This window comes from Rhinoraja longicauda, chromosome 5 (assembly GCF_053455715.1).
Source record: "Rhinoraja longicauda isolate Sanriku21f chromosome 5, sRhiLon1.1, whole genome shotgun sequence".
Classification (NCBI taxonomy): Eukaryota; Metazoa; Chordata; class Chondrichthyes; order Rajiformes; family Arhynchobatidae; genus Rhinoraja; species Rhinoraja longicauda.
The window spans coordinates 5,063,721-5,076,140 of NC_135957.1; the positions used below are offsets into that span (position 1 = coordinate 5,063,721).

Here is a 12,420-nt window from a genome sequence, read left to right on the forward strand (position 1 = left end):
ACACTAAAACACTTGCCTCAGTTGCATTTCAATGCTCCATCCTCCTTGACAAAATCCTTAAAAACACGAATCACTTAGCTCAGTAAGATAAGGTAGATATTTCCTTGTGGACTAGCTCATCCTGTGGCAATGTGAGATACAAAGAGTTTCAACATGAAGAGTTCAAAGCTGCTAGAAAGGTCGTCATGGGCAGCAGTGATTCCATTTCCCATATCCATCTCCACACCACTGTTTCATATCTTCTGAGCAGTCAGCTCAATGCACTTGCAAGGTACTATCAAAGGCAAGCCCACAAAATGTTCCAAAGCCACTTGCTGGATAAATGAACATCCCAGTTCAGTCTGGCTATTCCATTTTCTCTTGGGCATCATCCCATCATCCAACTCTTGCTTTTCTCTTGTTCTCTCCCCTTCTCCCTTCTCAACGGTTTCTACCTTTCCCAAGATCTGATGAAAGGCCAACAACTTGAAACAATAGACAATAGGTGCAGGAGTAGGCCATTCAGCCCTTCGAGCCAGCACCGCCATTCAATGCGATCATGGCTGATCACTCTCAATCAGTACCCCGTTCCTGCCTTCTCCCCATACCCCCTCACTCCGCTATCCTTAAGAGCTCTATCCAGCTCTCTCTTGAAAACATCCAACGAACTGGCCTCCACTGCCTTCTGAGGCAAAGAATTCCACACCTTCACCACTCTCTGACTGAAAAAGTTCTTCCTCATCTCCGTTCTAAATGGCCTACCCCTTATTCTTAAACTGTGGCCCCTTGTTCTGGACTCCCCCAACATTGGGAACATGTTTCCTGCCTCTAATGTGTCCAATCCCCTAATTATCTTATATGTTTCAATAAGATCCCCCCTCATCCTTCTAAATTTCCTCTCTCAATGGAAACTGTCTGACTTGCTGAGTACTTCCAGCATATTACGTTTTTATTTTGAATATCCAGTATTTGAAGACTTTATTTTTCAGTTCTTTATCTTTCCCAGGCCAGTGACCACAGCATCAAAACTTTAATTACAAAACTCTATTGGGTTTAACCTTTTTGCACCCAACAGCAGACTCCCAACTCAAACTGGTTGTACTTCCAGGAAGAGAGAAAGGCAATCATTCAAGGATAAGTTTGAATCCACTTTGAATAACAGATTCATGGGAATTAATAATCCATGATCAATCAAGATGGAGAAGGAACTTTCAGGTTGACACTAAAATACTCAGAGTGAGGCCCAGCACAAATTGGAGGAACAGCACCTTATATTTCGCTTGGGTAGTCTACACCCCAACGGTATGAACATACTCAAACTTCAGTCTGAAGAAAGGTCTCGACCCGAAACGTCACTCACTCCTCTCCTGAGATGCTGCCTGACCCGCTGAGTTACTCCAGCATTTTGTGATACCTACTCTAACTTCAAGTAACCCTTGCTCCCCCTACCCAGTTCTCCGACCAGTCTGACTGTTCCTCTGATTACATTGTATCTCTGTCTGCTTTGTTGTCACCTTCTCCTAGTTAACAATGATCTTTTCTACATTTTTCTTGATCTCCATCTCTTTTGATCTCTTACACTTCCTTATCTCTGTAACTCCCTCTTCCCTGACGATCAGTCTGAAGAAAGGTCTCGAGGGTTTTGAGGGTTCAGTGTTGAGGTGGATAGAAAATTGGTTGGCGGACAGGAAGCAAAGAGTAGGAATAAACGGGTCCTTTTCGGAATGGCAGGCAGTGACTAGTGGGGTACCGCAAGGCTCAGTGCTGGGACCCCAGTTATTTACAGTGTATATTAATGATTTGGATGAGGGAATTGAATGCAACATCTCTGAGTTTGCGGATGACACGAAGCTGGGTGGCAGTGTTAGCTGCGAGGAGGATGCTAGGAGGCTGCAGAGTGACTTGGATAGATTAGGCGAGTGGGCAAATGCATGGCAGATGCAATATAATGTGGATAAATGTGAGGTTATCCACTTTGGCGGCAAGAACAGGAAAGCAGAGTATTACCTGAATGGTGACCGATTGGGAGAAGGGGAGATGCAACGTGACCTGGGTGTCATGGTGCACCAGTCATTGAAAGCAAGCATGCAGGTGCAGCAGGCAGTGAAGAAAGCGAATGGTATGTTGGCATTCATAGCAAGAGGATTTGAGTTTAGGAGCAGGGAGGTTCTGCTGCAGTTGTACAGGGCCTTGGTGAGACCGCACCTGGAGTAGTGTGTGCAGTTTTGGTCTCCTAACCTGAGGAAAGACGTTCTTGCCTTAGAGGGAGTACAGAGAAGGTACACCAGATTGATCCCTGGGATGGCGGGACTTACATATGAGGAAAGACTAGATAGACTGGGCTTGTAGTCGCTGGAATTTAGAAGACTGAGGGGGGATCTTATAGAAACATATAAAATTCTTAAGGGGTTGGAGAGGCTAGATGCGGGAAGATTGTTCCCGATGTTGGGGGAGTCCAGAACCAGGGGTCACAGCTTAAGGATAAGGGGGAAGTCTTTTAGGACCGAGATGAGAAAACATTTCTTCACACAGAGAGTGGTGAGTCTGTGGAATTCTCTGCCACAGAAGGTAGTTGAGGCCAGTTCATTGGCTATATTTAAGAGGGAGTTAGATGTGGCCCTTTTTGCTAAAGGGATCAGGGGTATGGAGAGAAGGCAGGTACAGGCTACTGAGCTGAATGATCAGCCATGATCATATTGAATGGCGGTGCAGGCTCGAAGGGCCGAATGGCCTACTCCTGCACCTATTTTCTATGTTTCTATGTTTCTATGTTTCTATGACCCGAAACGTCACTCATTCCTTCTATCCAGAGATGCTGCCTGTCTCCAGCATGTTGTGTCAATCTAAGAGTATCATGTTTCTTTGTTTGGACCAGGCTGAAGCTTCTTATGCTTCGGCAAAATATGCTTCTGCGCTGGTCCAAAAAAATATGTGAAAGCGTCCAAGAGGAAACATCATTAACAGCTGTTGTCTAAAAGGATTTGACTTCTTATTCATATCATATTTTTTGATTACTTATGACGCAATCTTCCCCATATTAATCAGTCTGAAGAAGTGTCTCGACCCGAAACGTCACGCATTCCTTCTCTTCAGAGTTACTCCAGCATTTTGTGCCTACCTTCCCCATATTAAACTCTATTTGCCTCATTTTTGTCCTCACATTCTATATCATGTTGCAGTATCAGAAGGTTCTCATGGCAATATGTCCTATTTTTTAAAATCTATTTTTATTGGCAAACTTGGAAACTGCATTTTGTTCAGGGGATATAGAAAGGCTTATTGAACATGGAGTTGGGATATAATGTGGAAAAATGTGAGGACATCTATTTTACTAGAAAAAATAGAGATGCTAATTATTTTTTAAATGGTGCTAGATTGTTGGTGTTCAGGATGACCTGGTTGTCCTTGTGCATGAATCGCTGAGAATTGAGCGCAAACGTAGAGATATATAGTATCAATTATGTCACGCTCTGGTGAGATGACATCTGAAATATATATAGTTCTGGTCTCCCCCTCTCTTTATTTGTAATAGAGAGTGCAGCAAAGATTGAAGGGATTGATTCCAAGGATGCCAGCTTTATTGTATGAGGAGAGATTAAGCAATTTGGCTTTGTACTCTGAAATTTAGAAGAATGAGAAGTGATCTCATTGAAAAGTGTAAGAAATGACATGGGGATAATGTTAATTCTGGTGGGGGTGTCTAGAAGCAGGAGATACAGTCTTAAAATAAGGAATTGAGCATTCATTCAAAATGCCACAGCCCGGCTTTTAACAAACACCAAGAAAAGGGAACACATCACCCCTGTATTATACACCCTCCATTGGCTCCCTATAAGATCAAGGATAGACTACAAAGTCCTCCTTCTTGTCTACAAAGCCCTAAATGGCCTAGGAGCAGCATATCTTACAGAGTCCCTCCTTCCGTCTGCCCCTACTGGAGTGCTCAGGTGTGCTGCTGCTGGCCTGTTAGCCACTCAACACCGCAGCAATAAAAACACATTGGTGAAGCAGCCTTTTTCAACTACCCCCCCATGCTGTGGAATCGTCTTCGGGGTCGAGGATGATGGTCTATGTTCCGTTGTTTTTATGAACTCTCAGGTGGCTTATGAGTCCAATCCTGGCTTTGAAAGTTCTTTGGCATTCAGGGCAGGTAATTCCAGATGTCAGATCAGGCTTTGGTTGTTGCTGCCTCTCTTTCCGTTTACTTCTCTTTTCTTGTAATTCTGCGCATCTGTTTGATTTGAAGGTCGCTGTTCCTTTTTGGATGATGGTTCGCCAGAGTTTCCTGTCCTTGGCATTGGTTTCTCAATTTTCGATGTCGATTTCACATTTCTTCATGCTGGCTTTTAAGGCGTCTTTGAATCTCTTCTTTTGTCCGCCTCTTTTACGTTTGCCTTCTTTAAGCTGGGAATAGAAGGCTTACTTTGGTAGACACTCGTCTTCCATCCGAGCAACTTGACCGCTCCATCTTAGTTGGTTCTTGATGACGAAGGCTTCGACGCTTGATGTTTTTGCTTCATTCAGCACAGCTAATATTTAAGCTGCTTCGAAGACATGGTTGATGGAACTTTTCAAGTGTTTTCTGATGGCGACGATATGTTGTCCAGGTTTCTGATGTATACAGGAGCGTTGGAATCACCACTGCTTGGTACACTCACATTTTGGCGTCTGTTCGGATGTCACGATTTTGAAAGACTCTTGTTCGAAGACATCCAAAAGCAATTCCAGCACACTTAAGATGATGTTGGATCTCGTCATCAAGGTCGACATTGGAGGAGAGGTGACTTCCAAGGTACGGAAAGTGATCCGCATTTTTCAGGGTTGTTTCATCAAGTTGAATTGACGGTTCTTTCCGATTTGTCTCAGTTGGTGACGATTGGTAGATAACATGAGTCTTCTTGGAGTTGATGGTAAGTCCAAGTTTCGTGTGTGCACTGTTGAAGGCAGTCAGGATCTGTTGCAGATGGGTTTCTGAGAGAGCTGCAACACAGTTGTCGTCTGCATATTGGAACTCGATGAGGGAGCTCATGGATGTCTTAGTCTTGGACGAGATGGGAAAGATTGAAAAGTCTGCCATCTGTTCTGTAGACGATTTCGATCCCTGGGGGTAGGTCGTCCTTGATGATATGGATGGTTGTTGCAAAGGAAATGGTGAACAGTGTTGGGGCAATCACGCATCCCTGTTTCACTCCTGATCTGACTTGAAACGGCTCACACCTGCTGGTGCTGACCATGACTGTGGCAAGCATGTCATCAGCCCTACCTACCCAGGGCTGTGCGCGACACCCACACAGTTGACATTTTTAAACGGCAGTTAAAAACATATCTTTTTAATCAAGCTTTGAACTGATTTTTACTTTGTTTATCTTTTTACACTCTCAATTTTACATTTTATATAAATCTGTATAATCTGTGCTATGTATGCTATTAACAGTATTGTATTTTAAATTGTATTTTTGTTTTTGTGGAAAGCACTTTGGGCTGCATTCAATTGCATGAAAAGTGCTATATAAATAAAATTATTATTATTATAATTCAAGGCCGAGTTGAGAAAAAAAGTGTCTCTGACCACACAGGAGTGAATCTTTGGAATTCTCAACTCTAGGGGAAGGGGAGGATCATTCTGAGTATATTTATGAGTCGGCTTTAAATACAGGAGAGGTGCTGGAAGACTGGAGGGTGGCAAATGTTGTGCATCTATTCAAGAAGGGCTGCAGGGAAAATGCTGGGAACTATAGGCCACTGAGCTTAACATCGGTAGTTGGAAAGTTACTAGCGAGTATTCTGATGGTTAGGATTTCCATGCATTTAGATGGACAAGGGTTGATTAGGGATAGTCAGCATGGGTTTGCACGCCAGGTCTGAGCTATAGGGAGAGGTTGAGTAGGCTGGGATTCTAATACATAGACAATATGTGCAGGAGTAAGCTATTCGGCCCTACGAGCCACAGCTGCCATTCAATGTGATCATGGCTGATCTCCACAATGTACCCTTTTCCTGCCTTCTCATATCCCTTGATTCCACTAGCCCTAAGAGCTCTATCTAACTCTCTTCTTTGGAGCGCAGGAGAATGAGAGGTGATCTTATTGAGGTGTATAAAATCATGAGCGAAATGGATTGGGTAGATGCACAGAGTCTCTTGTCCAGAGTAGGTGAATTGAGGACCAGAGGACATAGGTTTAAGGTGAAGGAGAAAAAATTTAATAGGCATCTGAGGGGTAACTTTTTCATACAAAGGGTGGTGGTTGTATGGAACAAGCTGCCATAGGAGGCTGGGACTATCCCAACATTTAAGAAACAGTTAGACAGGTATATGGATTGGACAGGTTTGGAGGGATATGGATCAGATGTGGGTAGGTGGCTGATACTAGTTTGGCTGGGACATGTTGGTCGATGTGGGCAAGTTGGGCTGAAGGGCCTGTTTCACTACTGTATCACTATATGACTCTATATTCAAGATTTATTTGACAGATTTTTAGATATTTATAGAAATCATAATATATGGAGTTAATGCAGGAAAGGGCAAAGATGTCTCCATGACTCACTGTAAATGAATTTCTTGTCTGGTGGCTCAGGCGTAAGGATCCAAATAAGGGCCTTGTCATCGAGTCATAGAGCTATAGAACACAGAAATGAACATTTGGCCAACCATGTCTCTACCGATCTTTTTGCCAAGAACACTATTTCAGCTGCTAGTCCTTATATGTTTATGTTTTCTACTTCTCTGGGGAGAAGAGAATATGCCAATCTTAGAGAAGTCAAAATCATGACCCTTTTGGAAACAGAACATCCATATTTGCAAAAGTATTAGAGGTATCTCCCTGTTGTCTCCCATTAATAAAAATGTGCACCTGTTCCTATAGCTATGAGAAGCATTTAAAAAACGTCTGGGTTTGGATTTGTGAGAGGTCTATAAATGCGATAATATAAATCACCCACAAATATGATTATAGTTGATGTCACAGAAAGTTGTGAAGGCCAAGTCAATGGATATTTTTAAGGCAGAGAAAGATAGATTCTTGATTAGTATGGGGGTCAGGGGTTTTGGGGAGAAGGCAGGGGAGTGGGGTTGAGAGGGAGAGATAGATCAGCCATGATTGAATGGTGGAGTAGACTTGATGGGCCGAATAACCTAATTCTGCTCCTACCACTTATGATCACATGTCTTGGAAGAAGTCATGAATAATGCTGGACATATACAGATTAGTACACTAATGGAATAGACATGCGTTTCCCTGTTTTGCTCGAGTCAGTAAATCTCAAATATGTGTAAAAGAAGCGTTTGAGGCTGAGATCTTGAAAGACATTAGGTAAATTACAAAGTTATACAAATGGAATCAGATGTAAAAGTATGGGAGTCATTCCTCCCAATATGTTAACGCTACGGTTCATCAAATACCTAAATTGTAATCCTTCTTCATTGTCAGCATCAGCATCATGAAACAAGCCATTTGACCACAGTGTCTATGCCAGCCATTAAATTCCTATCTTTAATATTTCCCACTACTTAGTCCATAGTAGTGCAACTAGATCCTTCACATGATGTGAAGACCAGATCAGCTCACATTACACCCACTAAATCCCCTCATCATTCTCTTTCTCATTTAACCACCTAAAGCTAAAGGAAAAGGCAATTTTTAGTTTTTTAGTTTAGAGATGCAACGCGTAAACATGCCCTTTGGCCCACCGAGTCCGCACGGACCAGCGATCCCCGCACATTAACACAATCCTACACACACTAGAGACAAGTTACATTTATACCAAGCCAATTAACCTACAAACCAGTACGTCTTTGGAGTGTGGGAGGAAACTGAAGATCTTGGAGAAAACCCACGCGGTCATGGGGAGAACGTACGTAGAAATTGTAGAACGTACAAACTCCGTACAGACAGCACCCGTAGTCGGGATGGAATCCAGGTCTCTGGTGCTGCAAGCGCTGTAAGGCAGCAACTCTACCGTGACTCTACCATGTCGCAATTATTATTGTATCAAGTGATCTGCAGGATGGAAGTAAAGGACTTAATTTTATATTGCTACAATTTCCAAGGTGGTTATAATATAATTAATGGGCCACACTTAATATTTAATTACATATCTAATTCATTACCTTTACATCTGATTCATTTTAATGGCACAGGTACAAATCCCATTTGAGTAGAATTTTATCTATTTTTATATAGGAAGCATACAATATCCTGAGTAAGTACGAAGTGGAGATTTCAAAAGAGGAAGCAGAGGGAGCGGACACACTTCGATATTTCTTCAACAAACTGCAAGTTAAAGCTGTAAGTATTGTCTTTATATGAGATATGAATCTAAATCAATGTACAGAAAGTGATGAAAGCATAAATGAAGCAAAGGCATGTACAATAGTTGAGTTGATCAAACCAATTCAATGTTCACCCTGTACTCACGAGGAGATTATCAAAACTGGCTACAGTAATTTTCCCTCAGTGCAGATGATGTGGTGGTGGGATAATCAGGGGATTTGAATGGGTATTGGTGAGTGAATAGTCACAGAGAAATAGAATTGATGGGATTGCTCTCTGAAGGCAGCATAGATTCAATGGGTTAAATTGCCTCCAATGTTGTAAGGAAGCATGTGAAATTATATGGAATTTTCTGTGGTGGAAGGGCAAAATATTGTGGGGTTTCATTAGAGATTGAGTGAAGCAAGGTCTGGAAATCACAATAGACTGTAGAAATTGTGGGAGTTTTCTCATGATGGGACCCTTAGAACACATGAGGGGAAGCCAGTGGATGTGGTGTATTCATTTATCAAAAATGAGGTCCCACATAAGAGATTGGAGCACATCGGATTGAGAATAATATATAGAAGATAGACGCAAAAAGCTGGAGCAACTCAGGCAGCATCTCTGGAGAGAAGGAATGGGTGACGTTTCGGGTCAAGACCCTTCTTCAGACTGATTAGGCATTAGGGAAACGAGAGATATAGACGATAAAGTTGAGAGATAACAATGAATGAAAGATATGCAAAAAAGTAACGATGATAAAGGAAACAGGCCATTGTCAGCTGTTTGTTGGGTGAGAACGAGAAGCTGGTGCGACTTGGGTGGGGGAGGGATGGAGAGAGAGGGAATGCTGGGGCTACCTGAAGTGAGAGAAATCAATATTCATACCACTGGGCTGTGTGTCTATACAGATATGGTTTGGGAATTGGTTATCAGACAGAAAGTTAAGAATAAGATCGTATAGATCTTTCCCACATCGGTAGGCTATGACTAGCGGGCCATTGTCTGGATAATGCCCCACAGCTATTCACATCAACATGGACAGTTTGGCCAAGAAGAGCAAATGTTGTATTTTCAATTTTGATGATAAAATAGATCAAATAGTTAGCAGGGAGGAGCATAAATGCAACTTAGGAGGATATTGAAAAGTTGAGTGACTGGGCAAGGATTGGTTGATACAATATAACACGGAGAATGTGAACTTATCCAGTTTGATGTACAGAACAGGAAAGCAGAGAATTTAATGACTGGTGAGAGATGTTCAAAGATAAATGCAATAGTGCATTGAAGGCAGGAACAACAATAATAATTAAAAGGCATCTTGATAAGTACGAATGAGTCAGTCATGGAGGGATTTGGCATTAATGCAGGTGAGAAGGAATAGTCTAGATCGGCATGATGGTCAACATAGACAGAGGGCTGAAGGTGCTGTTTCTATGCTGTATATTGGTTCTATAACCCAAGACCCTAAACGTGGTTTTTATGAATGCGTTCAGATTATTGACTCCTTTCACCAGATTAATATTTTCAGATGTCCTTGAACCTATAACTAACACTCCACTGCATCCAACTAAAAACCGATTGATTGTCAATCTATCAATCCCTGATTCTTCCCATTTCTCACCTCTATTGATGGATCACCATTACATTTAAAATCCAAGCTCCTGCAACCTCAAGTGGCCAGAGTATGTTTAATTGTCCTATACTTTGGGAATGGAACAATGAAACTCTTTCTTGTTACAGCTTTACAAGCACATTAATACAGCAACACAACAAATATATATGCAATAATATAATAAATTATCGGTTATTATGAGGTAACCAGATCATAATAGTGCAAGCCAAAGTATATAGTGCAACCTTTATAAAGTCCAGAGCTGTTCGTTTCTGGATAGGAATGTGCTTATTCTGGAATTAATATATTTCTCAACTATAGTTTCAACCAACTCTTACTTCCAAACTCAAGTTTGACCTCCAGACATAAGTTGGGCTTCCATGAAGTTGGAAAGGGTCTCATCTTGCAGAAACCTTTAGTAGTTTGCTGTTGTGCATTTCTGCCAGTTTCCAAAATAATGCTGAGCCACAGATATGTAGGAAGGAACTGCAGATGCTGACACAAAAACCGAAGATAGACACAAAAAGCGGGAGTAACTTAGTGGGTCAGGCAGCATCTCTGGGGAAAAGAAATAGGAGACATAGAAACTTAGAAAATAGGTGTAGGAGGAGGCCATTTGGCTCCTCGAGCCAGCATCGCCATTCATTGTGATCATGGCTGATCATCTACAATCAGTAATCTGTGCCTACCATATCACTTGATTCCACTAGCCACTAGCCCCTAACTCTGATGTTTTGTGTTGAGACCTTTCTTAAGACTGAAGAAGGGCCTCGACCTGAAACTTCACCTATTCCTTTTCTCCAGAGATGCTGCCTGACCTGCTGTGTCTATCTTCTGAACCATAGACACCTGTACATTTATTATTAGTTTCTTTCATGGATCCCACAAGCCACGTATCAATGGTGCACTACGTTGCAACAATAACTGCTTCAACTCTTGGCAAATATAATTTTCACAATGTCACTGGCCAATGTCCAGTTAGCTGTTGCAATGCTTTTATTTTGCTTCAATCTGCTCTGCCTTCAATATTTCCGTCACAATCACATTAAAGAGTGACTTTTTGGAGACAAGGAATATTTTCTCAACACCAGGCATTTAACTCCAGGAAGAAAACCCACATTGAAACATCGAGAGTGCCTGCATCAAGAGCTTCATGACTTTACTAATGACTAAATTAATCAGCCCGATTGTCCTACCTTCAAGGCATTCACCAAACGTATACAGTCTCTGGGAGTCTTCCACTGCTGCATCAAGCCACAATATCTATCCGATTTCAGAAGTTCAAATTGTGTTCAATCAGCACCAGTTAACTTTATCTGGTGCTTCCTGCTGATGAATGCAAGATGCAAAATTCTATACTGCCATCATTGAGTCCATCCTCACCTTCTCCATCATGGTCTGGTTTGGCTCAGCCACCAAGCACGACATCCGGAGGCTGCAGCGAATCGTTCGATCATCTGAGAAGATTGTTGGCTGCAACCTTCCCCCCATTGACGAACTGTACACTGCAAGGGCCAGGAAGCGAGCGGGCAAGGTCATCTCTGACCCCTCCACCCGGCCACAAACTCTTTGAAGCACTTCCCTCTGGAAGGCCACATTGGACTGTCAAAGCAGCCACAGCCAGACATAAAAACAGCTTTTATCCACGAGTAGTAGCTCCACTCAATAACCAAAGTCTGTAGTCTCTTTTTGCTCTGGTTTATTTCACTCACATGTTTAAACCATAATGTTGTATTCTTAATGTTTTCATGTTTTATGCTTTATTCTTAATTGTTTACTATATGTTCGTGTTGTTACTTGTGAATGGAGCACGAAGGCACATTCCTTGTATGTGTACATACTTGGCCAATGAACTTATTCATTCATTCATATGCAATAATAATGGTGTTAACACAGGGATCATGAATTTTGTGTCATTGTGTCAATTACCCGTACAATAATTGCATTTCCCACCACTGTCCAATCTCTGTACACTGTCTCAGTGTTACACTACTCTACACTTGTACTGTATCTGAGATGCTTATCTAAGATGTATATCTAAATGCTTATGTATAGTGATACTTGAACTGAACTGTATGCAAAAATAAATGTCACTGTCCCTTGGTACATATGACAAATATGTGATGTGAAAGATACATCCTCTGGATGCGCTGGGACGCATCCTCAGTGATGTGACCTGGGGTCATGGGGTGTTTCGGGTCTCACAACATCAGAAACCCTCGCCCAGGCGACCCAGGGGTTGATCAGGCCCCAACGTGCGTCCCAGCAGCAACCGCCCACGGATCAGCCCTCTTAATAACTACTCTGCAGGGGTGGGGAGACTCTGGTGCTTGGAGGGACTGGGCTCTGTGGGGAGAGTCCTGGCCGGGCACCTCCTGCGTCTCACCAGGTTCAGGGCCTGTGCGCTGCACCTCTTTCTCCTCCGAGTATTTCATTCTTGACTGATGGCATAAGGCCTTTCCGTAGCTTATTGGGTTTCTTTCTGTCCTGGGTGCCGTCTTTCCGTGCCGTCAACTGTCTCTCCAGTAGTCAGTAAAGTACCATTGAATAAAGCACCATTGACCATTTAGATGC

At 42.4% G+C, this 12,420-nt stretch overlaps 1 protein-coding gene across 1 annotated transcript in view; it reads left to right on the forward strand.

Moving 5' to 3' along the window:
• Nucleotides 1-12,420, forward strand: part of LOC144593828 (dynein axonemal heavy chain 8-like) — a 460,724-nt gene that overhangs the window by 154,400 nt on the left and 293,904 nt on the right. The window contains 1 exon segment of the mRNA XM_078399946.1: nt 8,160-8,264. Coding sequence (XP_078256072.1) covers nt 8,160-8,264 — 105 coding nt within the window.